The sequence below is a fragment of the Mustela nigripes genome, chromosome 3 (assembly GCF_022355385.1).
Source record: "Mustela nigripes isolate SB6536 chromosome 3, MUSNIG.SB6536, whole genome shotgun sequence".
Classification (NCBI taxonomy): Eukaryota; Metazoa; Chordata; class Mammalia; order Carnivora; family Mustelidae; genus Mustela; species Mustela nigripes.
This window is the reverse complement of record NC_081559.1, coordinates 136,369,187-136,391,006: the sequence shown is the minus strand read 5'-3', so window position 1 is coordinate 136,391,006 and position 21,820 is coordinate 136,369,187. Positions and strand designations below refer to the sequence as shown.

The following is a 21,820-nucleotide window of genomic DNA, read 5'->3' as shown; positions in this document are numbered from 1 at the left end:
CTTTTATAAAGGCGTGTAGCAGATAACTGGTCTTTGACTCTGGAATCAAGGCTCTAAGGCATAGTTGGATGGGAGTTTGTGGCACCCCTGGGGAGTAGCAGGTTACTCTGTATAGTGCGGGCCTACAGTACATGGCTGAGCACAAGAGCTGGGGTGGGGGTTGTGGAAACTGAAGAGGTAAAGGAGAGTTTCTGAATATTTTTTAGAGATGAGTAGGTGCTTAAAGTATCAGATGGAGATTGAAGACTTGAATGGTAAAAGAGACTCTTGAGTGAGGGCAGAAGAGAATAAAAGTTCTGCTTTCTAATACACTGAAATCCTGCAATGAGAGAAAAAGTACAGTAGAGATAAAAGAATTGTATATTTATTTATTTATTTTTAAAGATTTATTTACTTATTTTAGAACAAGCGAAACAAAGAGCGTGTGCACAGATGTTTGGAGGGTCAGAGAGAGAGGGAGAGAATCCTCAAGCAGACTCCTTGCTGAGTGTTAAGCCTGACTTGGGGCTTGATCCCAGGACTCTGAGATCATGACCTGAACTGAACCCAAGAGTCGGCTGCTTAACTGAGCCACCCAAAGACCCTGAGAAATGTATAGCTATTTAGGAAGAACATAGATGATTCATAGATTTTCCTTTTCAGATAGGTGGCTTAGATGGGATCATTGTTTTCAGATATAACAGTACCTTAAATCTCTAAGACTGGGAAAAAAAAAAATTGAGGATGTGGTGTTTTAAACTCAAAGCCTTGGAGAGGTGCTCGCTCTATGGCATCATCTACAGCATATTTATAAATGTGATAGTGCTTGTGAGGATTGGTAGTTTGGTGGCTGGATGTTAGTCTTGTCTTTTTAACTTTCTGGTGGGTGTATGCTTGACAACAACAGGGGAAGTTGTTGTCTCTTCTCATCTGGCTTTCAGTCAAACTATTTTACATCACAATAAACCTCCAGGCTCTTTAGCATCAGGTCCCTGGTGATCAAAGTATTCAATTCCAGTACCTGATAAAAATCATGAATATCCTGGTACTTATTTTATGTGTATCCTCTTCAACAGAGCCTTTTAAAAAATTGGATTCATTAGGAAATGGACTCTTTATTCCTTAGAGAATAGATAGGTATATTTGAACAATGGCAAAAGGCAATGTACTTGGGGCCTAAAAGAAAAAGTATCCTCTTTCTTTCCTTCCTATTTTTAATGGAATTTCAAGTATAATTGAATATGTCTCCTGGGACTGGAAGCTATATTTGATCAAGCTAATAATATGGAGAATAGCTAGGGTAAGTCTTTGGAGTATAAGAGTAGGAGTGGTTTTGGCATAGTCAAGCTTTCACCAAGTAATTTTATAGTCTAATCTATAGAATTATAGATCTTAGATTTGGCAAAGACTTAGAAGTAACCTGGGCTAACATCTTGTACAACTAGAAAATTTCTTCTTCACCATTTTCTCGGACAAGTGGACATGGAGCTTCTACTTGAGATCTTCCTTTGAGTGCACTAGCCTGAAAGTGTTAACACTCTAGAGGAGGGTGTGGACTGCTGGGGTTTTACTTCCTTCTACATCCACAGCCTGTGGCACTGTACCTTAGTTTCCTTGCTCTGCTGTAGAATAGTGCTAATTATTGGGCAGTGCTAAGTATTGTCATTTCTTCAAACCTTGGGTTTGAAAACATCCAAAATCATTTTCTATTTCTGCCACTTATGATGTTGGGCAATTTTCCTATACCTTTGGTTTCCATTTTTGCATGTGAAACAAGAAGGCAGTACCCAGCCAACTAAGGAGTTTGTGAGTTGTGCTCTGAGACCTACTTAGGGAATTATTTAAAAGAATTAATCATAATGTCTGTAGTCTGACAATAGTAGGCACTTTACATGACCTCTTCTCCTTGGGCCTGGTTCTCATCTTTGATCGGTATATGGTATTTGATTCTGAGTTCAGATCCCTGTGGTAATCTGACCAGTACAGAGTGTAAAATAGAGCTATTGCCGTATAGGTACAGGGCACTGTATGAGTTCTTTCAGGAAGGCTAGATAGGATGTGGATAACTGGGTAGGATACTTTGGAGCTGTTCACCAGAGGACCTGCTTTCCACAATCTATGGCAGTATAATGATTATGAAGAGCAAGGTCATTCGATTGCCTGGAGGTGTGAAGAGAAAAGGGAAATACAGGCTTATGTCAGAATTTATTAGCATCAACTAAGAATTCTAACAACAGTTACACTATTGTTTGGTCTCCATTAAAACAATCAGTTGGAGTGATTCCCAGTAGGCTCATGGGCTTTATTTTTCAACTTTGTTTAGAAGCAGTCTAAATAATTAATTTTTTGGAAGTGACTATCTGCTGCAACTATTTATAATGTCTATTTGAAAACTCATTATGCATTAGTAGAAGATTCATGGGTCAAGGAGGGTGACTGTTCTTTGCTTGATGTTTGTAAGAGATTGGCACTGTGGAGAGAAGGAAAAAGCTGCATTTTTTTCCATCATTCTTTCCCATTTCAAAATGTACATATTCATGAGAATCAACCCCAAATATTCTCTTGGTGTAGGACCTTGTTTTGGAAAACATGTTACTGATTTTTAAGTAGCCTCTGAGGTATTATTGCATTTTTTTCTGAAACCCCGTTAGTGGGAATGTATAATGTCTACAAAGTGAGCCACAGATTCCAATGATAGCACCTCACCAGTTGTTTCTAAGGAAAGCAATAATGCTATCTCTTCATTAAAACAAAACAAAACAAAGCAAAACTAAATCTAGGGAAAAAGACAAGTGTTCTGTGATCTGGCTTATTTGCTTAATAGGGTCAATAATACCATCACTATATCAATGGGTTGGGTTGCTATCATAAACCTGCAACATAAATCTAAATTTTTTTATTGTATAGCTACAAAGGAATTTACTAAAGATCAAAATGTTTTCCACAAACTATCTGCTGTTTGTTTTATTTTGGAATGAAAAAGTTAATTTCTGCCTCATTTACACTTAGTGTGGTTTTGTACTAAGTGTACATCAGATATTGACATGTTGGCAGCCAGGTTTGGCTGAGTGGTAATAATTACCCATTAAACCGAGCACTCTGTTCTTTAGCCATATTGGATAACCAAGAGAGTGTGTGTTTGTATGTGTGTATGGGTGTGTAGGTGTGTGCACACACACATGCTTGTCTGTGCCTGTGCCTGTCCTTAAGCATGGTGAAAACCTACCAGCGTTATTTCCTACTCCAAGTCTTTTTATTCTACCCTTTGGGCTCTGTTTGGCAAAATGTCTACATAACCAAGGAAACACTCTCACATCCTCATCATGTAAATTTGAAGAGATAAATTATTTGTAAATAAGCAATTCAATTAATATGTAAGGTAATGAGTTTGACTACTTCTAAAGTGTTTCTTTCAAAGGGTAGCTTGTTATAATGGGTTGTTTCCTTAGGGATTAAATAGTTAATGTGTATGTTTTTCAAAAAATTCTAAGTATTAATCTGAATTACATTCAAATATTGAAAGACTGGTTTTTAAAATGACTTTCTTGTAACTCGTTTGAATATAACTTCTCTATCATGCCTTTACAAATAACTATTAATTGGATATATCATATATGTTGTTTATTTTTGTAGTTAAAACAGAGCCAATGAGCAGCAGTGAAATAGTTTCAACAACAGCAGACGGGTCTTTAGACAATTTCTCAGGTTCAGGTAAGGAATAAATATTAGATTTTCACATTAATACAAAACATAGTTTTTCTTAGTTTATTTATATATACAAATATATCTCTATGTGTATATGTATGTGTGTATATGCATGTGTGTATATAGCATAAAATTGTAAATAGCTTTACTCAGAGTCCTGTAGCTGCAATTCTCTTGTTTTTATCCAATGTTACAAAGTATTTGCTGAAAATGTTGATATCCTATAAAGGAGATAAAATCGAAAGGAGTTTTGTTTTTCATATTTCTTTCTACTAAATTATCTTTATTATGTTAATGACTCCTGCCCTTTTTCCCTCATTTGTATGGTTTTTTCCAATTACACAAGTTTAGGTAGGCAAAATTTGGCTTCTGCTAACTCTTTAAGCAGATTTAATCAAACCATCCTCCTAAGTAAGTGTCATGTCAACTATAGATCTATATTAAACTTTATAAAGCAGCTTTCAGTCTTTAAGTTCATTTTACATTAGCATTACATTACATTCATTTACATTATCTCTTTCACATTAGGAAAGTTTGCCTCCAACAAACAAAATATCCAAGTTTCGTGTCTTTGCTAATGAAATTACTGATAAGAAAGTCATTGTGGTAATAAAGTAATGGTGAGGTTGTGATTATATATTTGCCAAATTACCCAGCTTGGACTATTTCAATAAAAAAAAAAATTCTATCAGATGTATTTCTTAAAATTTTTAACCTTTTTCTTATCCTCTGCTGTGTTTACCAAACCTCTTGAGTGGAAATGCTATACTTCATAAAAGTTTGTAATTGACTTACTCCAACTCTTAGGGTCTCTTATTTAATACACACCACAACTAAAAGGAATTATACATATTATATAACATGAAATACGAATGCCTAACTTTTATACTAATGATACCAGATGGAAACAATAAGGAAATAACAAAAGGGTGTTATACCCATGAGTTCTTTTATAAAACACTTACTAGAATTAGACTTATGCCAGAGAATGTGCTTGCTGCTATTACAGATGAATAGGTATATGAGAATGGCCCTGGTCTGGGGCTTAGTAGGGTGAATAAATGACCAGACCATCATATTATGGTTTGCTCTTTCCAGAGGGAAGGCCAAGTATTCCCAAGAAGGGGTCCTCCAGGAAGGGACCCAACAGAGACTGGGTTGGGATGGGAGATCAGGAAAGATTTCCTGGAGGAGATGCTTGCTTTCAGCATTAAAATAGGAGTAGGAATAAAGCATACATAGACCTGGGGAAGGAGAAGTTGGACAGATAGAACATTCCATGGGAGGAGACCAGGACACAGAGGCATGGAATTTGGAATTGCCAATGGTTCAGCATTCCTGGTGTGCACAGCGTGAGTGGTGGTGGCATGCTGGACAGGGTCAGGATAGAGTCTAAGGAGGCATTTGTGTCCCACATGATGTTTGCATTGTATCCTGAGTGCAATGGGAGGTGTCAGAGGAAAGGAGTTGCATGATCATATTCACATACAGAATCCTGACTGTAGCTGGAGGGAGGGGGGCTGGAGAACAGAAGTAGAAGGATCAGGTACAGTATCTTCGTTTTAGTTCGGGCAAGAAATCATGAAGACCTAAGAGAAGGTGCTGGCAGTGTTATGGAAAGATGGTGGATTAAGGTGTATTTGCAAAGTCGAATTTATGGCATAGTAACCAATAAGTACAGGGGGTATGTGAGATGCAAGAGGAGCATGACCGAGAGGGAAAGGCATGTTGAATGGGAGGTAACATCCACCTGAAGATGTTGAAGCTCAGGAATGATCTGGAATGGAAATTTTGGAAGTGTGCGGGGAGTTGAAGGTAGTGGGCTACATGCAACACAGCTGAAGACAGAATCCAGGAAAAACGAATATAGAGAGACAGGGCATAAAATTAAGACACAGGTTTTAATTTTTCAAGAAGGAGGAGAGTTGAGTTGGGAATGAAGGCAGGAAGAGTTTCACGGAAATGTTGTCTGTAGGATAGATTGGTATACAGCTATTAAAAATAGCTTGGAAATAATTAAATGGCATGAGCAAATGTTAACTATATTAAGTGAAAAGCAGGTTACAAAGAGTAATATGCTCAGTATAACCCATGGATTTTCAAACATTTATGTGTATGTGTATGTGTCTTTGTGTATGTGTCTAAAAATTAATGGTGGCTTTCCCTGGATGATGGAATATAATTTGAATTTTATTCCTTCTGCCGTTTTTCAAAAATGTTTCACAGTATATTTGTATAACAGTCTTAAGTTTAAAAAGTAGTAATTTTGAAGTGCAAGTTTAAAGTCACATACTGAAAAGAGGTAAGTTTAAGTATCTCTAGATAATAGTACTGCTTCACTATTTTTCCTGATACTGAAAACCTATAGTAAAGACATTCCTTGTTCTTACTAGTACTTGTAAAGGGACATCTTAGCTGCAGTTCCAATAAGAGTGAACTATACATGGGTTTGCATATACACATCCATAGGGAAAAAGAGAATAGAGAATAAAGCTAATGTCCTAAGATGTTAGCATTTAGAGGATTGTGGTTAAGGATATCTGGGAAGTTTTTCTGCTATCTTTGCAACTTTTCTGCAGTGGCAAGTTACATCAAAATAAAATCTAAATGAGAAACATCAGTGGATTTAGCCTACAGCAGTTTCAGTGGGTGGTGCTTTACTTTCCCTCATGCCCACTTGCCCATATGCCCCATTTCTGTTGTCTTCAATACATTTCCTAGCAGATACATGTGTTCATAAAGTGCACTGAGTAAGTGGATGATTTCACCAATAAGGGAGGAGAAAAATGTCTTTCAAACATGTAAGTGGTAAAAGGAGAAGAGCAGGTAGTCTATTAGAAAGCGGGACCTAGGGTTGAGGATGACATTTAGAAGGTCAGGGTGGTTTTGGCTGCCAACCCAAATTTTATAGAGGTAGGGGTTAAAGGTATAGAGAAAATGGTGATAATTGATGCAGGGAGGTCCCTGCTGGGACAGCAATGACTTAAATTCAAAACAGAAATGGATCGCCTTAGAAAAGAATCACTTTCCCACAGAAACATCAGGAATGACGGGATGGGAATTAATGCAGATGAGTTTGAAGTGGAGGAGGAGTCAATATGTTCAGGGAATTCCTGCCTGATTCCTCTGTTCAAACCCTCCTGTAGCTCTCACATGTCTCTCATATCTCTGGGTAAATGCTAAGTCCTTGTGATAGCCACAAGCCCCACTGGACCTATTGCCTCCCTCCCACTAGTCCTTCAACATCCCAGACACGTTCCCAGTCAGGACCTTTGCAGTGGCAGTCCTGCTGCTTGGAGCACCTCTCTGTATACTTGCCTGACTCCCTCTCCACCTTCTGGTATGTGCTCTCATCTCCTCTTCTCTATGAAGCACCCCCAGCCCCCATCTCGACCACCCTACTCAGTGTGGCAAAACTCTCACTGTAGGCTTTCAGCCTCGCTGACGTGCTCTAAATACAGCCTTACCCCCCACCCCCAATAACACAGCCTTTTACAATCCATATCATTTACTCATGTATTAGGTTTATGGTTGGTGTTTCACACTCACCAAAATGTAAGCTTGTGATGGTAGAGGTTTGTCTTGTTTTGTTCATTTGTATCCTTGACACCTGAAAGAGGTGCATATGAGGCACTTAGATATTTGCTAGATGAATGAATGAATGAATGAATGAATGAATGAAGGCTTCTACTATTTCCTCTGAAGCAGCTCCAAGTGAGGATAGTGCTAGGCTTATGAGCTGGAAGAGATGGAAAAGATGGAAGAGATGGAAATAGATGTCATGAGGAGTTGGGAACCCTGAGGTTGCTTGGAACACAAAGGAAGGCTGGCAGTTGAGTCAGAGTCAGAGTCCACACAAGGGTAGAACTATGAGTGTGGAGCCTTTATCATAGAGCAATTTTTCTCTACAAGTGTTTTGCTACCCAGGTCAAAAGATATTTTTCTGTGTGTGTGTGTGTGTGTGTGTGATTTTTTAAAAAATTTAATTTAATTTAATTTTTTTCAGTGTTTCAAAATTCATTGTTTATGCACCACACCCAGTGCTCCATGCAATACGCGCCCTCCATAATACCCACCACCAGGCTCACCCAGCCCCCCACTACCCTTCTTGATCCAGGGTTAAGGATTTTGCAGGTCAAGCATGGAAGGATATGGAAGTAAGAGAATTGAGGGTATCGATAAGAGTTTAAAATAATGATTCATACAACCTCCTGGGATAAGTATTTTTTAAAAAAAGCTAAGGGAGAACAAATTGAGAGAAGATAAGGATGTGAGGGCTCCTGCATCTATCATAAGCTTGGAGAACAGATTAAATGGGAATAAGGGAAAGAAAATTCTGGCAGAAGAGGATGTTCTTTCCTTAGTCTCATAACTAACTGAGGCCACTACCCCGTGCTTCTGTAGTTAGTCCTCCATACTTCCCTTCCTCAGCCTTCACCACTACTTTTAAAGTTTCTTTTCATTGTCTTTCCTCCTGCTAAACCATAGCACTATGAGAACAGAGATTTTGTTTGGCTTGTTCACACTTATCCCGGTGGCCGTCGTGGAATTAAGCACATGGATGCTGGTCAGTAAATGTTGGTAAATGTTGGTTCAGTAAACAAATGAATTGGTTGATGCTGTTATGGTACAAAACTGTGGAATGTTGGGTGGGGAAGAAAGGTCTACAATGTGGTCTTGAGCTTGATGGTTGGAGTAGAAGGCCAGAGTTGAGGTCTAGACAGAATGAGAGAAGAGTTGGACCCATAACCCAAGATAACATTGGGACTTGTTAGGGAACAGAGTTAAATATAAAGGTTTTGATAAATGCAAGGCAGTGTGTAGGAGATGGGTCATTAATGAAATGTTAAAGAATTGTCATAGATCTTAGAGAAGGAAAGGTTTTATGGGAGAGAAAAAAAAATACCAATTTGGAAGAAGCAGCAATGGGGTTATGTTTTTCAGGTCTCTGTAGTATCTGGAATCTGAGAGCGTGAGGAGGCTCTACTTGAAAAAGATATGCAGGAGAAACAGGTCCTTGGAAAAAGGCTTAGCTGAAGGTGAAAGGATCGTTTGGTGAAGAGACTGGAGCTATAGGGGATCCTGTTTTTGGTAGATTGACTCTCCGGGTTGTGCAGTGGAGAGGGACAGAGTGAGCTGAGTGGGGAATCAGGTCCAGGTATAGGAAAAATAAAGCTTTTCTCTTAATTCTTTTTTTCCTTCTTTCTTTCTGTCTTTCCTTGAGTTAAGATGCAAAAACTATGGCCAGGCTTTAGGGTTTATAAGGGAACGAGAAACCAATCCCCAAGCATTTGATTCCAAAATGGTCTTCACTTCTGTAGTCACTACTGCTACTTCTCCATGATGGCTTAAAAATTCACATCCCAACCATTCTGGGTGTCTCGAGGAAATAGGCAGCAAGAATAAAGAGGAAACAGAGCTGTTCGGACACTGGTAGTAGCTGTCTCCTCCTCTGTGGAATGTGAGGCTCTTAAGGCATTAAGGAGGCAATGAGACTGCCTCTTTTCCAGGGAAATCACCAGATATCCTGGTTTGGGGAGACTAGAGGGAAGCAGCTGATTTTCAAAGGCCTGTTGCTGAACTGAAAATTGCAAAGTTGTTTATTATGTTTTTAAAATGTAATGTTCTTCCCATTTATTGTTTACCAATGAAAAGTAATATTTTAATGATCTAAATGTTAAGAATAATTGAGATTGAAAATAATGTGTTTCGCAATTGCAAACTGTCTTTGCCCTCTGTTTCTTCCATTTCCACAAAGCTTAAGTTTATTATTAACTTATTACAGGAAGTGCCAGTTGATAATATTGATCATACAATGTTGATGTCTGGGGGTATTTGAAAATTGAAATAGGGGGGCGCCTGGGTGGCTCAGTGGGTTAAAGCCTCTGCCTTCGGCTCAGGTCATAATCTCAGGGTCCTGGGATGGAGTCCCACATCGGGCTCTCTGCTCAGCAGGGAGCTTGCTGACCCCTCTCTCCCTGTCTGCTTGTCTACCTACTTGTCATCTCTCTCTCTCTCTCTCTGTCAAACAAATAGACAAAATCTTTAAAAAAAAGAGAGAGAGAGAGAAAAGAAAATTAGAAATAGGAACGGGAATGCTTCTAGAGGAGAAAAAAAATATCATGTCTGATGAATAGGGCTTCTGTCTTTTTTTTTTTTTTTTTAGATTTTTATTTATTTATTTGACAGTGATCACAAGCAGGCAGAAAGGCAGGCATAAAGAGAGGAAGGGAAGCAGTCCCCCCACTGAGCAGACAGCCCGATGCGGGGCTCTATCCCAAGACCCTGGGATCATGACCCGAGCCCAAGGCAGAGGCTCAACCCAATGAGCCACCCATGTGCCCCAGGGTTTCTGTCTTTTAATTGTTCCTAAAAAGATGTAACTCTGGGGTCTGACCCATTCAACAGTTCTGCATAGGGCACTTACTATAAGTGAGGTAGCGTTCTAGGCAGTGGGAATAGAGCAGGGGTGAAGAAGATGAGGTTCCTGCCTTCATGGAGCTTTCATTCTGTGAGAAAGACAGATAATAAAGACAGATAATAAAGTGGTAGTATAAGTAACTAGGTTACAAAAACCCCACAAAAAACCAAAAACCCAAAGCAGCTCAAATAATACAGTGAAGAGTGGTTGGGGGTTTCCTGTAGAGGGAAGACAACCTCTCTGAGGGGAAATCATATGAGCAGGGATCTTAGTGAAGTGAGGGAATAAGTTTGGGTTTATGAATGCAAGTGTTTATTTATAAGTTTGGGTTCATTTGAATGTAACAGAAGGATAATGGGGCTTGGAGTTGGAGGCCATTGTGACATGATCTGTATTTCTTTGGAGAGATCATCACTTGTGTGGAAAATGCTTCATGGGAGAAGAGTAGAGAGGAGGGTAAATAGAAACAGACCAATGTTTCCCTGGCTCAGGAGAGAGAAGACTGTGTTAGCTCATGTCCTTCTTAGAAGAGCCACTGAGGCAGGACTAAATGTGTTAGGATTCCACTAGGAGAAAGAAGTGGCGAAGAGTGGGAAGGAGAGCCAGGTTGGGGGGGGGGGTGTCCTGACTGCCATCCTCTAGTGGCCGCCACTGTGGCAATTGGAACAGAGAGGTAAAGGAGAACAGTGAGGTATAGGACATTCTGAAGGGAGAGCTGGCTGAAGTTATCATAAAATGGAAAGAGAAGAGTCAAAAAAAAATTTTTTTAAGATTTCATTTATTCGACCAAGATCACAAGTAGGCAGAGTAGCAGGCAGTGAGAGCGGGGGGAAGCAGGCTCCCCGCTGAGCAAAGAGCCAATGCGGGGCTCGATCCCAGGACCCTAGGATCATGACCTGAGCCGAAGGCAGAGGCTTAACCCTCTGAGCCACCCAGGCGCCCCAAGAGTCAAAACATTTAATCTTTGGACCTGCTTATCCAGCTGAGTGATGTTGACATTCACAAGATGCGAGTAGTAAACTGAAGACCTGCTAATTTGGGGATTTCTATTGACTTTCTCAGTAGTTCCTCAAGCTTGGGTCCTCCCCTCCCTACAACAAGATTTGGGGAACTTCTTTAGCTTCTATGTTAGAAGTAAGAGAAAGAATGGAATAATAGGAAACAAATGTGCTAAAACAGAGAGAGAGGTATTAGTTGCCCATATGTTCCCAAAGTGTAATTTGGAATTTACTATGCCAAAATAACCATCTTATTTACCTTGAAGAATGACAAATGATCTGGGTTTATTCTGTTCTCATGAAATGAAAATCAATCTAAATTCCTAACTTATTACTTAAAACGTTAAAGGTGTTTTAGGCAATTAGGAGGAGAAGTACTTGAAGTATGAGATGGAAGATTCTTGACTTTAGGCCACACAAAATTGTAGGAGTTTGGGTTTAGGGAAATCCCAAAAGATACAGCTTATTTTATGGCATTAAATAATCATTTAGGGGCATGTGGTTAGGTAATTAGTAGCAAGATACTTGGGCAGCATTACAGGTTCTTACTCACATGTATTTTATAAGGAATACTATTCATTCTTAATTATATTGCCAAAGAGCTAAATCAGGTTTATTATATATGTTTATATATGACTTAAAATAATTTAACCATCCTTCATATCATCAGGGTTTTAAAAAAAATCTGCTTTGCTAATGACCTAAGTCTCATACTGTAATCAAACAAATATCATTTATTGATACTTACCACATACCAGGCCCTGTCAGGTGCATGGAAATAAAGGTTAACAAAAGGTCCTGGGCCCCAGAAGCTCACGATTAGCAGAGGAAACTAATATCTCTACATTACACATGCTAACTATAATGCAGTGTGGTTAAGTGCTACATTCCCAATGTTTACAACACTCCAAGAAAGTAAAAGAAGGAAGACATTATCCTAAAGAGAAAATGATGTTTCAGTCCCAGCAGAGGAGGGACTGTTTGTCAAGCTGGGGAAAGAAGGTCTTACAAGGCAGAGGATGTGGTAGGAAGAGCCCCAAGCCAAATACGAAAATACATGGCGCCGACCGGCCATCCTCAAGCCCAAGGAGGCTACAGGTTACTAAACCCAGGGGAGGGTGGATGCCTCCATCTCCTTGTGTACTCTGCCAAGGAATTTGGAATTCTTCCTAGAGATATTGTGAGCACAGTTGAGACACGGCGAGTTGGAGAATGGACTTGAAGTTTCTGTTGAAGGAAGATTACTTTGGTGGCTGTAGCAGGAGTGTGTGGAGGGTGATGAGTGGCCTACATGGAACCGGACTGAGACTAATGAGAACCTGAGCCAGGACTGGGGTGTGGGTGTGGCCACAGTATTCAGGACAGCTCAACAAGCAATATCTGGAGTTGGGATGGGTGACTCGACACTCATGACATAGAAGAGGGGAAAGGAGATGATTTTGAGGATGTTAGTTTCTGTGTAGCAGGTCAGGAACTAGTATGTTTGAGGGACAGAGTCGGGCAGACATAGGTTCAAATACCAGCTTTCCCATTTGTTTGCTTGGGTGTGTTACTTCATTTTTATGCCCCAGATGTACAATGGGAACAAAAAAATCCTGCTTTTAAGTATATTGCTGGACAGATGGTGATGCTGTCCATTGAGTAGAATTAAAAATGCAGAAGGGAGGGCAAATTTGGGGGCAATAATCATAGGACTCTGGAGATCTGAGCTAATTAACATTCCCCATTACACTGTTCACTTTGTCAATGATCCCATTTAGTCCTCAAATGATCCTGGGAGGCGTAGGTGGTGGTGTTGACATCATACAGGGGAACACAACAAGGCTTAGTGGGGTCAGGCAACTTGACCAAGATAACCAAGAAGTTGGAACCTCAGTGTCAGCTGAAATTAAATTCTGACTCCAGAACCTGTGCTTAGTTACCACACTCAGCAGCCTCCCAGATGTTTCTTTAATGTGCCCACACCTAAACTATGCATTTGCTCTTAAAGGCATCATGGAGCTCCCCTTACCCTCCGTAACAACTCCGATATGCACCGTTCTGTTATTCTGTTTGTTTAAAAAAAAAAATGCTGAGTATAACCTGTGAAGTTGAGTTTATGATGTTTTCATGGGTCCCAACCCACAATTTTAAACAAAACAAAACAAAACAGGGATAGAACTGGAAAAGCATGAAAGGGATTTCTGTGACTTCCGTCATCGCGTTGCACTAGGCTTTTGTTCTGGTTTTATTTATTTATTTATTTTTTAACTTATTTTTAACTGTGATTGTCCAGGGAAAGTATTAGTCCTCCCCAGCTACTCTGCGGGGTAAATCTCCTTTGCCCTTGGCCTCTTTCCAGGCTTAGCAAAGCGGAGCAGGAAAGGTTGTCATCATGGATGACCTGGACAAGTGGTAGCCCTTGTTGTCCAAGTATTCTCTCACTAATCCCTCCCTTCTATAAATTGCAATATTTAACTAATCCCCTCACGGCTGTTTGTGTGTCAACCTCCCCACATGGGACAGAGAGAACTTGTCTTTGCATGTTTGCATCTGCAGCATCTTGCCTGGTGCCTGGTACAGAGCAGTGACTCAATGTGGGCCTGCAGATGGGTGGGGGAGGGGTACCACCCGAGCTGGCCTGTCTTCGCTTTAATGCAGACCCTGGCTCTGCCAAACTGAGAGCCACATGGGGGACGTCTGGCAGCCTACGTGTAAGAGTTGTGCTCATCTTGAGCTACTTTGCTGTCCTGGGTTAGGCCTCCCTGCTTTACACGGAGAGAATTATTCATTGGTTATAATTCTGGTCCAACTCTATCACTCTTCTCCCAAACAAATGGAGAATTAAATCTGAGAAATAGAAAGGTACTGATGTGACGTCATGAAAAACGTATACAACTTTGAGTGCATGGAACCTTACGGAAGGATTTTAATACACAGTGTAGTTACTGAATAATAGAGCCTGTGAATACCAGGATTATTAGTGGAAGAAAAGATAAACATATTATATCTTATAATTGTACCCAAAGAATATGCTTCTCAGCTAGAGGTAGAGGATAGGTAGAGGATAGGAAGAGTCTGAGGTGGGGGGGATATATATATAGATATGGTATCTTTTTAATATATATTTTATGTATATTATACATAATACATAGAAACACATATGTATATATATAAATATATATACTGTGTGTATATATAAATATATAAAGTGTAAATGTGTGTAATATATATGCACATGAAAGAGATAGCTCCTATTTACAATAAATAAAACAGAACTACCATTTTAATGCCTTATGTTCACAAAAATGGATTTTTGCTCTAGTTCAGAATGGATGTAAAAGAATGTTTGGTAGAGTTTAGTGCATTTTCTGAGACCTACTGAACAAAGTCCATGTGATTATAAAGAGATGAACTTCTACTTGAATGCTTGAATAACATCTTTAAATTAAAAAAGAAAAAAACTTTTTAATGGAATTAACTGAAGTTGAGCACATTTAACTGAAAGGTGCAGGAACACCGCCTCAGTGCAAGAAAAAACAGGCTTAGTTTGCAACCTGAGAAATTTAAGAGCGTTATAGGAATGCATTTTTACTAAAAAATGTTGCTAAAGCAGTACAGGCAAATGAGGCTTGGCCCTATTTGTATTCACCTGAGAGCAGATTAGACGGGGTGGGGGGGGGGGGGGGGGGGGGGGGGGGGGGAGAGGGGGTGGGGGGGTTGTTGGTGGGGAGAGATGGGCGGGGTGGTGCTCTGTAATCCATTCTCAGGTGTGTGTGTTCCAAGCACACACAATAGGTTAGGAGAGTCCCGCCCAGCCCTGCAAACTCACCCTCCTCCCACCCCTTTGAGCAGGTCCTTCTGAACAGTAGCCAGGACACCTTGTTCTCCTGAACTGCCACTGACCGGTATTTCAGATGACAGGGACTGCTTTCTAAGAGCTAGTTTAACAGTTCTCATAGGTCGTTCAATATATTTTAACTTTCTCTTAGGCTGAGCATATGAAAGTGCCATTTTTTTTTTCCAGGCCGAATATCTTCAATTTCATATGGTCTCTACCTGTAGTTCAAAAATAGACTGATGCTTTAGACGTATTTTGTATTTAGCTGTGATTATCGTGCATTTCTTTTTTTTCAGCAATTGGGAGCAGTAGCTTCAGCCCAAGACCAACTCACCAGTTCTCCCCACCACAGATTTATCCTTCCAAGTAAGATGTATTTTCTCTTAATAAATGACTTTTTTGAGTAACCTTTACCTTATTTCAAGTCATGTTTTGAGCCCACATGTTACGTCTTAATTTAAACTAAAGCTCATTTCCTAGAGACTTCAGTGTGTTGACACAGATTTATTTGGAGCATCACCTAGAAGAGATACTGAAGCATCTCAGTACTTTGTATATTATATTCGAAAGTTATACATAAGGAGATAGTCTTTAACTGCAATTTGTAATATGGTTGTTATCAGTTACCTTGCATGTTTCCATCTAATGCATGGGCTTTCTATTTTCTGTCATTTCTGACAAATAGCAGACCATACCCACATATTCTCCCTACCCCTTCCTCACAAACTATGGCTGCATATGGGCAAACACAGTTCACCACAGGAATGCAACAAGCGACAGCGTATGCCACCTACCCACAGCCGGGACAGCCATATGGAATTTCCTCATACGGTAAGTAGTCCTGTTACCTCAGTAGCTGGGATGGAGTAGGCAGGCCTGTGTGTGTGTGTGCACGTTTCACAGGAGTGGTACCCAAACACTGTCATCGGAGGCCACTTTAGAAAGTGTTACCACCTTATGTGTCTGAATTCTTCATACACTTGTTTTGAATGAGCCTTGTAAGAAGTGGTTGCTACTTATCTTGAGGTCAGTGGTGGCAACTAGATTGCCCGGGTCATAAGCCCTCTTGCTCTCATTTTTTTCCATTTATAGCTCGACTTTTAATTTGCCACTTGAGCACTTGGTTCTGGAATCCAAAGTATTTTGGTGCATATTTGCGATAAAACTTCAGTGAATGGAGTCTTTGGGGGTAAAGATTCATTTCCTATTTCTCAGATGCCTACCTATGATTAGGGAAGTACAAACAGAATTCAACAAGCCCTTGCTCTGAACTGAAGGTTGGCAGTGCTTTCAGATTTCAGCAGGATCAGCCATTAGGAAAAATGATCTATATATCACAGCTTGGGCTGCACTTGAAAGAGGCAAAGCAGGAGACATGGAAAGCTCACATCTCTATTTGTCCCTTCTCACCTGGAGATTATCTTTATCTTGGTGTAATTTAACTCAGTTGTTAAGGATCAATACCTGTAAGTGAAAAATAAATCCAGTAAAACCCTAAAGTTTAATTTTAAGAAATCCTAGGATTTCATGATACCTTTTCTTCAATTGAATTACCATGATAATTTAAGCAAATTACACTTTGAATAGGAAAAATATGAATTATTAACATTCCCTTAAGGAAAAATAAAATCGAGTGATCAAGAAAAAGTACATGAGAGTTTGGGGGGAAAGACAGGTAGAATAAGTAATTCTGTGTTTATAGCAGTATATGGAAAGAAATAAGCATTTAAACATTTCATTAATAATTGAAAGACAAATTACTTTATTCCTTTTTATTCTCTAGCTCCATCCCAACCAATCAACTATATATAAATCTCTTAGAAAATATATGTAAATTAAAATATAAATTCTATATGACTTCACTCTCGATAGTTTCACTTCAAAACTATCCAGAACAGAAAGTTCTCTAGGTAGGTATTTTTAAGGTAGTTTTTAGAAACAACCAAAAAACGGACTTGCTAGAATTCTTTTATTTCCATAACTTTTACTCAAGATTTTTGAAAATAGTATCAGATACAGATCAAATTTATCTGTAGTTTACTTTTAGACAATTCTTGCCTTAAAAGAGGAAAAAGGATCTCTGATTTGAATTGCATACCTTCAATTCTATAATGTGAGTTGAGGCGGTCCCCAATTTATATTCTCAAAATGGATTGATAAGCTGATTATTTGAAGTGTAAATGTATCTTCCGGCCCAAACAGTACTACACTACTGTAGCATTACCAGTGCGGCCCCGGGAAGCTGCCATTCATTCCTGTCATGGCCTGGGCTGTCACGCACACAGCTCCTCTCTTGTTCTTTCTTCTCCCCATGGAGTCATGGTAGGCCTCTTTGCCTCTTTCTTGCCTGTGGTCTGGGACTGTTCCCATTCTGAACCATTAGTAGATGTCCTTGTTGTCTGCAGTAAGTGTTCCAGGAGAGGAAGATAAGCAGAGGTTCTGAGATTCCCATCACAACAAGTAGAGGATGGGCATTTTTTTTTTTAAGATTTTATTTATTTATTTGACAGAGAGAGATCACAAGTAGGCAGAGAGGCAGGCAGAGAGAGAGAGGAGGAAGCAGGCTCCCTGCTGAGCAGAGAGCCCGATGCGGGACTCGATCCCAGGACCCCGAGATCACGACCTGAGCCGAAGGCAGCTGCTTAACCCACTGAACCACCCAGGCGCCCGAGGATGGGCATTTTAATGTGATAGGTCAGGAGATGGTTAAGAGCATGGCATTTTGGTCAAGGGCTTTGGCCTCAGGGCTGTCTGTGCTTACAAATCTGTCTGAGTCCTTAGTATTTTCCCCAATCACTTTCTTCTCTTTCTGGGCCTTGAGTACAGAGAGATGCCCCCAGGGCTTCTGGCCAGGCATTCTGGGCCAGTGCTTTGAAAAATATGACCACCTTCTCCCCTCCACTTGCTTGTGAAAGAGGAACACATACATTGGGGTTTTTAACAGCTGGTAGTCAAGGTCCAGATGGTCTAAGAAGACTCTCTCCAAGGATTTGTGCCCCCTACTTTTTACTTAGACCCTGTAAGAAAAGCAAATCTTCTCATGGTGTGAACAATAGATCAGTGGGAAAGCAGAACTCTACTCTTCTCTGATCTATATGGAGCTTAACAGAGGAGTTCGCAGGCTTGTAGTGGAAGCCTTTGGAAAGGGTGCAGATAAGGGTTTTTTTTCTGCCTCTTCTTGCTCTTCCTTATCTGTTTTTATCACAAAGATTAAACCTCTAGGCAAAACCCAAAGATGGTACCAGGGAAGACTAAAAGCAGATTATTAAGAGTCTGAAATGGAAAGAGAGAAGGGGAAATCCCTGTTGGTGACAAGGAAAGGAAGGGAGTTTCTAGAGCCATCAAACCACCTGCCTTAGGCAGGTGTTTTTCCAGGGACCATTTCTAAGTATGGGTTATTCATTGGTTTGGGATTGCTTGCACATGAAAAAAAAAAAAAAACCCAAAACACATTTTTTTAAAAAAATGTTAAGGTTATGTTAAGACTTAAATGTTAAGGTCATTATGAGGTTATTTAGAGATACTCTAGGAATTGTAACAGGCTCTCTCAGCCGAGTCAGATTCTTCCAGCGCCTCAGGAAAGTTACCTAATTTCATTCTACTGATGAAATTCCCCTAAAATGGAAATAAACAGTGAGACTACTGTGTATTCTAGATCCCAAAGATACCATTTATCTTAAGTGCAAAGTAAAATTATTCAAACATGTGAATTCGCTTGGCAGAAATTTTTCTCCCCTCCTTCTGTGGAAATTAAGGACAGTTGTGAACTTTCATGACTGTCTTTAATTATAATCCAGGGCCGAGCCCTACACAGCCCTACTGCCAACCCTGAAATTCGGATGTCAGCCTGGTGCTTTGGGAAGTAGTTGAGGGCCAAAAACACATTATTTTTATATTATCATGATGAGAAAGAAAAGTGAACTTTAGGCTACACTTAAAACAATAAAATTGGAATAAATTCTTGAAACTACAAGGACAAAAAGGAATCTCCTAGTCAGCTTCACTTGTTTATAAAACACTGTGCAACTCTTCATGATTCGGTTTTCTAATACTCTCCTTTCTTTGTGCTTGCTTTCCGGTAGGATCTGGGTATTTGGGAGAAGGCTTTCCCCCTGGCTTGCTTACTTCTGTGCCCATTCTGACTTCAAAATGAGTTGTGTGCTAACATTAACTTTGGGCAGAAAGAGTAATGAAAAGACAGGGGAGAAAAATGCTGCAAGGCAAAAGACTAATCTCTTTTCAGAAAAGAGAATTTTGACACTAATCACCGTGGTGACTTTTGGAATAATCTAGTTAAAGTTTAATTAAGACCATCACCTGACTACAAGAGATGCTCTTTTAATCTCTTATAAAACAAAACTACATATAGACACGATAGCATAGAAGTTAAAATTTATAGAAAATATAAACCAGAAAAACAGGAAAGGACAATGTGAATAATCAGTCAAATCTGTAATACTCCTCTGTTTTTGTTTTTGGTTTTTTCCAATGGAAGTTCTGGTTTCGGGTATTCTAGTCTATGCCTGTACACCCTTGATAACTGAAATGACATTGGGAAGCATTTGTGACTCAACAACTGGGGGAGTGTTTTTGTGTATTGACCAGCTTTGGAGACGAACAGATAGATAAGCTGTCACTAACTGATTTAGGTGCATTGTGGGCAGGCATCAAGACTGAAGGTGGATTGTCACAGTCTCAGTCGCCCGGACAGACAGGATTTCTCAGCTATGGCACAAGCTTCGGTACCCCTCAACCTGGACAGGCACCCTACAGCTACCAGATGCAAGGTCTGTATACACGCTGACTCTTTTTAACAACCCTGGAGTCCAACAATGACTTTCTAGACTAGAACCCAGTTGTTGGGTGGAAGTCGTAGATGGGGGCTGAAGGCAGACTGGCCTGAGAGACAAGATAACCTAGTTCTGGTTTGGCTCTTCACTTACTTATTCTCTGGGCCTCTGTTTCCATATTTATGAGATTAAGGGGTTAGACCCAATCATCTCTGAAGTTCTTTTCAAAAAGCTATGAAATGCTCCCTGAAGTTGAAGTTTTCTGCTTTGGCCTCTGTCCATTCAAAAAGGAATGACAAACCCAAAGTCAATGACGTAAGAGGCTGGAGAGTGAGAAGTGCTCAAACTGTTGGCATTGATAATGCTGTTGATAATGCTGTTGTCTTCAGTGTAATTATCGTAGCTGTACAAGTAGACTGTGTGATAGATGTGAACTAAACGACCTACCAATGATGGAGAGATCAAATCGACAACCACTCCATGCATCTTGGAGGTACTACTTCTAAGAACCAGTTCTTGGGCTCTAATTTTTGAACTGTGGACAGACATAATGTACATGCAAGTCAGATAGAAGAAGAGTTGAAAGTTGAACATTGTCAGTACTGTTTTTAGGAATACATAGGCATAAGTGTGATTAGCAGATCATTATCATGCAAATGTGCCTGAAAAATACCTGAAAGTGGGTCTCCTAATTTAAATAGTCTCCTAATTTACCTCAAATCCTTTCAATCACAATCTACTGCTTACTAGTGCCACTAATTGAATTAATTCCCTTATCCCTGCTTTTTGACTGAAGGTTTTCTTTTTGTATTTTGATCTTTTTAATATCTTTAATCTTAATTTTCATTGCATTAAAATAGTTATTGCAGGTAAATTAGAAAACAGAATAAAAAATAATTAAAGATCTCATATATTTATTATTACTTTGATATATGTTCTTCCAGATAGGCAGTATGGGACCGTATTGTATAATAGAGTATTGCAACCTGTTATTTTCAGTAACCGTAGATTGTGAATACATTGTAAACATCTTTCCACATCAATAAATTCTATTCTACAGCATCATTTTAATGACTGTGCAGTTTGATAGGTATAGCTTATGTCACTACTCTCCCTTTTATTAGACATCTAGAGCAATACCATGAGTGTTTACATTCTTAATTACTTCCTTTGAATGAATTTAACTGTGAATTGCTAAGTAAACTGTTTTAGACTCTTAAAGATTTGTTATATATTTACACAAGGAAGGGCTGCATATTAGCATGAACACATTGAATAAAATCTTTTTAAAAAGTGCCATTTTAGCAGGTGCAAGATTTTATTGTTTTCATATACATTTTTTAATTGAGAAGATAAATCATTTTTTCTTTTCATGGCAGTATTCATCTTTGTCTTATTTCATTTATTAAGATTCTTAAACTTTTGTAATATTTTATAGATAGATCTCCAGCTTATCATTTTTAAGTGTGGTGTTTTTTTTTTTCTGTTCAGTAAACTAAAATTTTATGGGATCAGTTCCATTAATCTTTTCATATTTGGCTTTGCCTTTGGTATAAAAATACCTGAATTATATAGGCACCAGGATGGCTCAGTTGGTTAGGTGCCCAGCTCTTGATTTCGGCTTGGGTCATGATCTCAGAATGGTGAGATCAAGCCCTGCATTGCATGTGTGCTAGGTGTGGAGCCTGCTTAAGATTTTCTCTCTTGTTCTCTGCCCCTCCCCCATCCCTCTCTTATACTTTCTCTTAAAGAAAACCTGAATTATAAAGTTTGATATATTTGGTGGCTATAAAATAAAAACCGTCTTACAACAGATAGTATGTGTTATTAGAGGGCTGTTACTGGATCTCTGATTCCAGAACTTTAAAGCTGCCTAGGAAAGGATCAGGTTTCTGCATGTACAACTCCACTGATATTCAGTTGAGTAAAGGAATAAAAGGAAGAGTGATGAAAAGACTATTTTTTAAAAAAATTATCTTATGAATTTATTTGGCAGAGAGAGATCACAAGTAGGCAGAGAGACAGGCAGAGAGAGAGAGAAGAGGAAGCAGTCTCCCCCGAGGAGAGAGCCCGATGTAGGACTCGATCCCAGGACCCTGAGACCACC

At 39.5% G+C, this 21,820-nt stretch overlaps 1 protein-coding gene across 3 annotated transcripts in view; it reads left to right on the top strand.

The window, feature by feature from the left end:
• Positions 1–21,820, top strand: part of EYA1 (EYA transcriptional coactivator and phosphatase 1) — a 360,536-nt gene that overhangs the window by 212,700 nt on the left and 126,016 nt on the right. For 2 of the 3 annotated variants that reach the window (XM_059394705.1, XM_059394707.1), the window contains 4 exons: positions 3,613–3,690; positions 15,220–15,289; positions 15,609–15,754; positions 19,573–19,710. In XM_059394705.1, coding sequence (XP_059250688.1) covers positions 3,613–3,690; positions 15,220–15,289; positions 15,609–15,754; positions 19,573–19,710 — 432 coding nt within the window. The remainder of the gene's footprint in view (positions 1–3,612; positions 3,691–15,219; positions 15,290–15,608; positions 15,755–19,572; positions 19,711–21,820) is intronic. The other variant, XM_059394706.1, reaches the window with a different exon arrangement.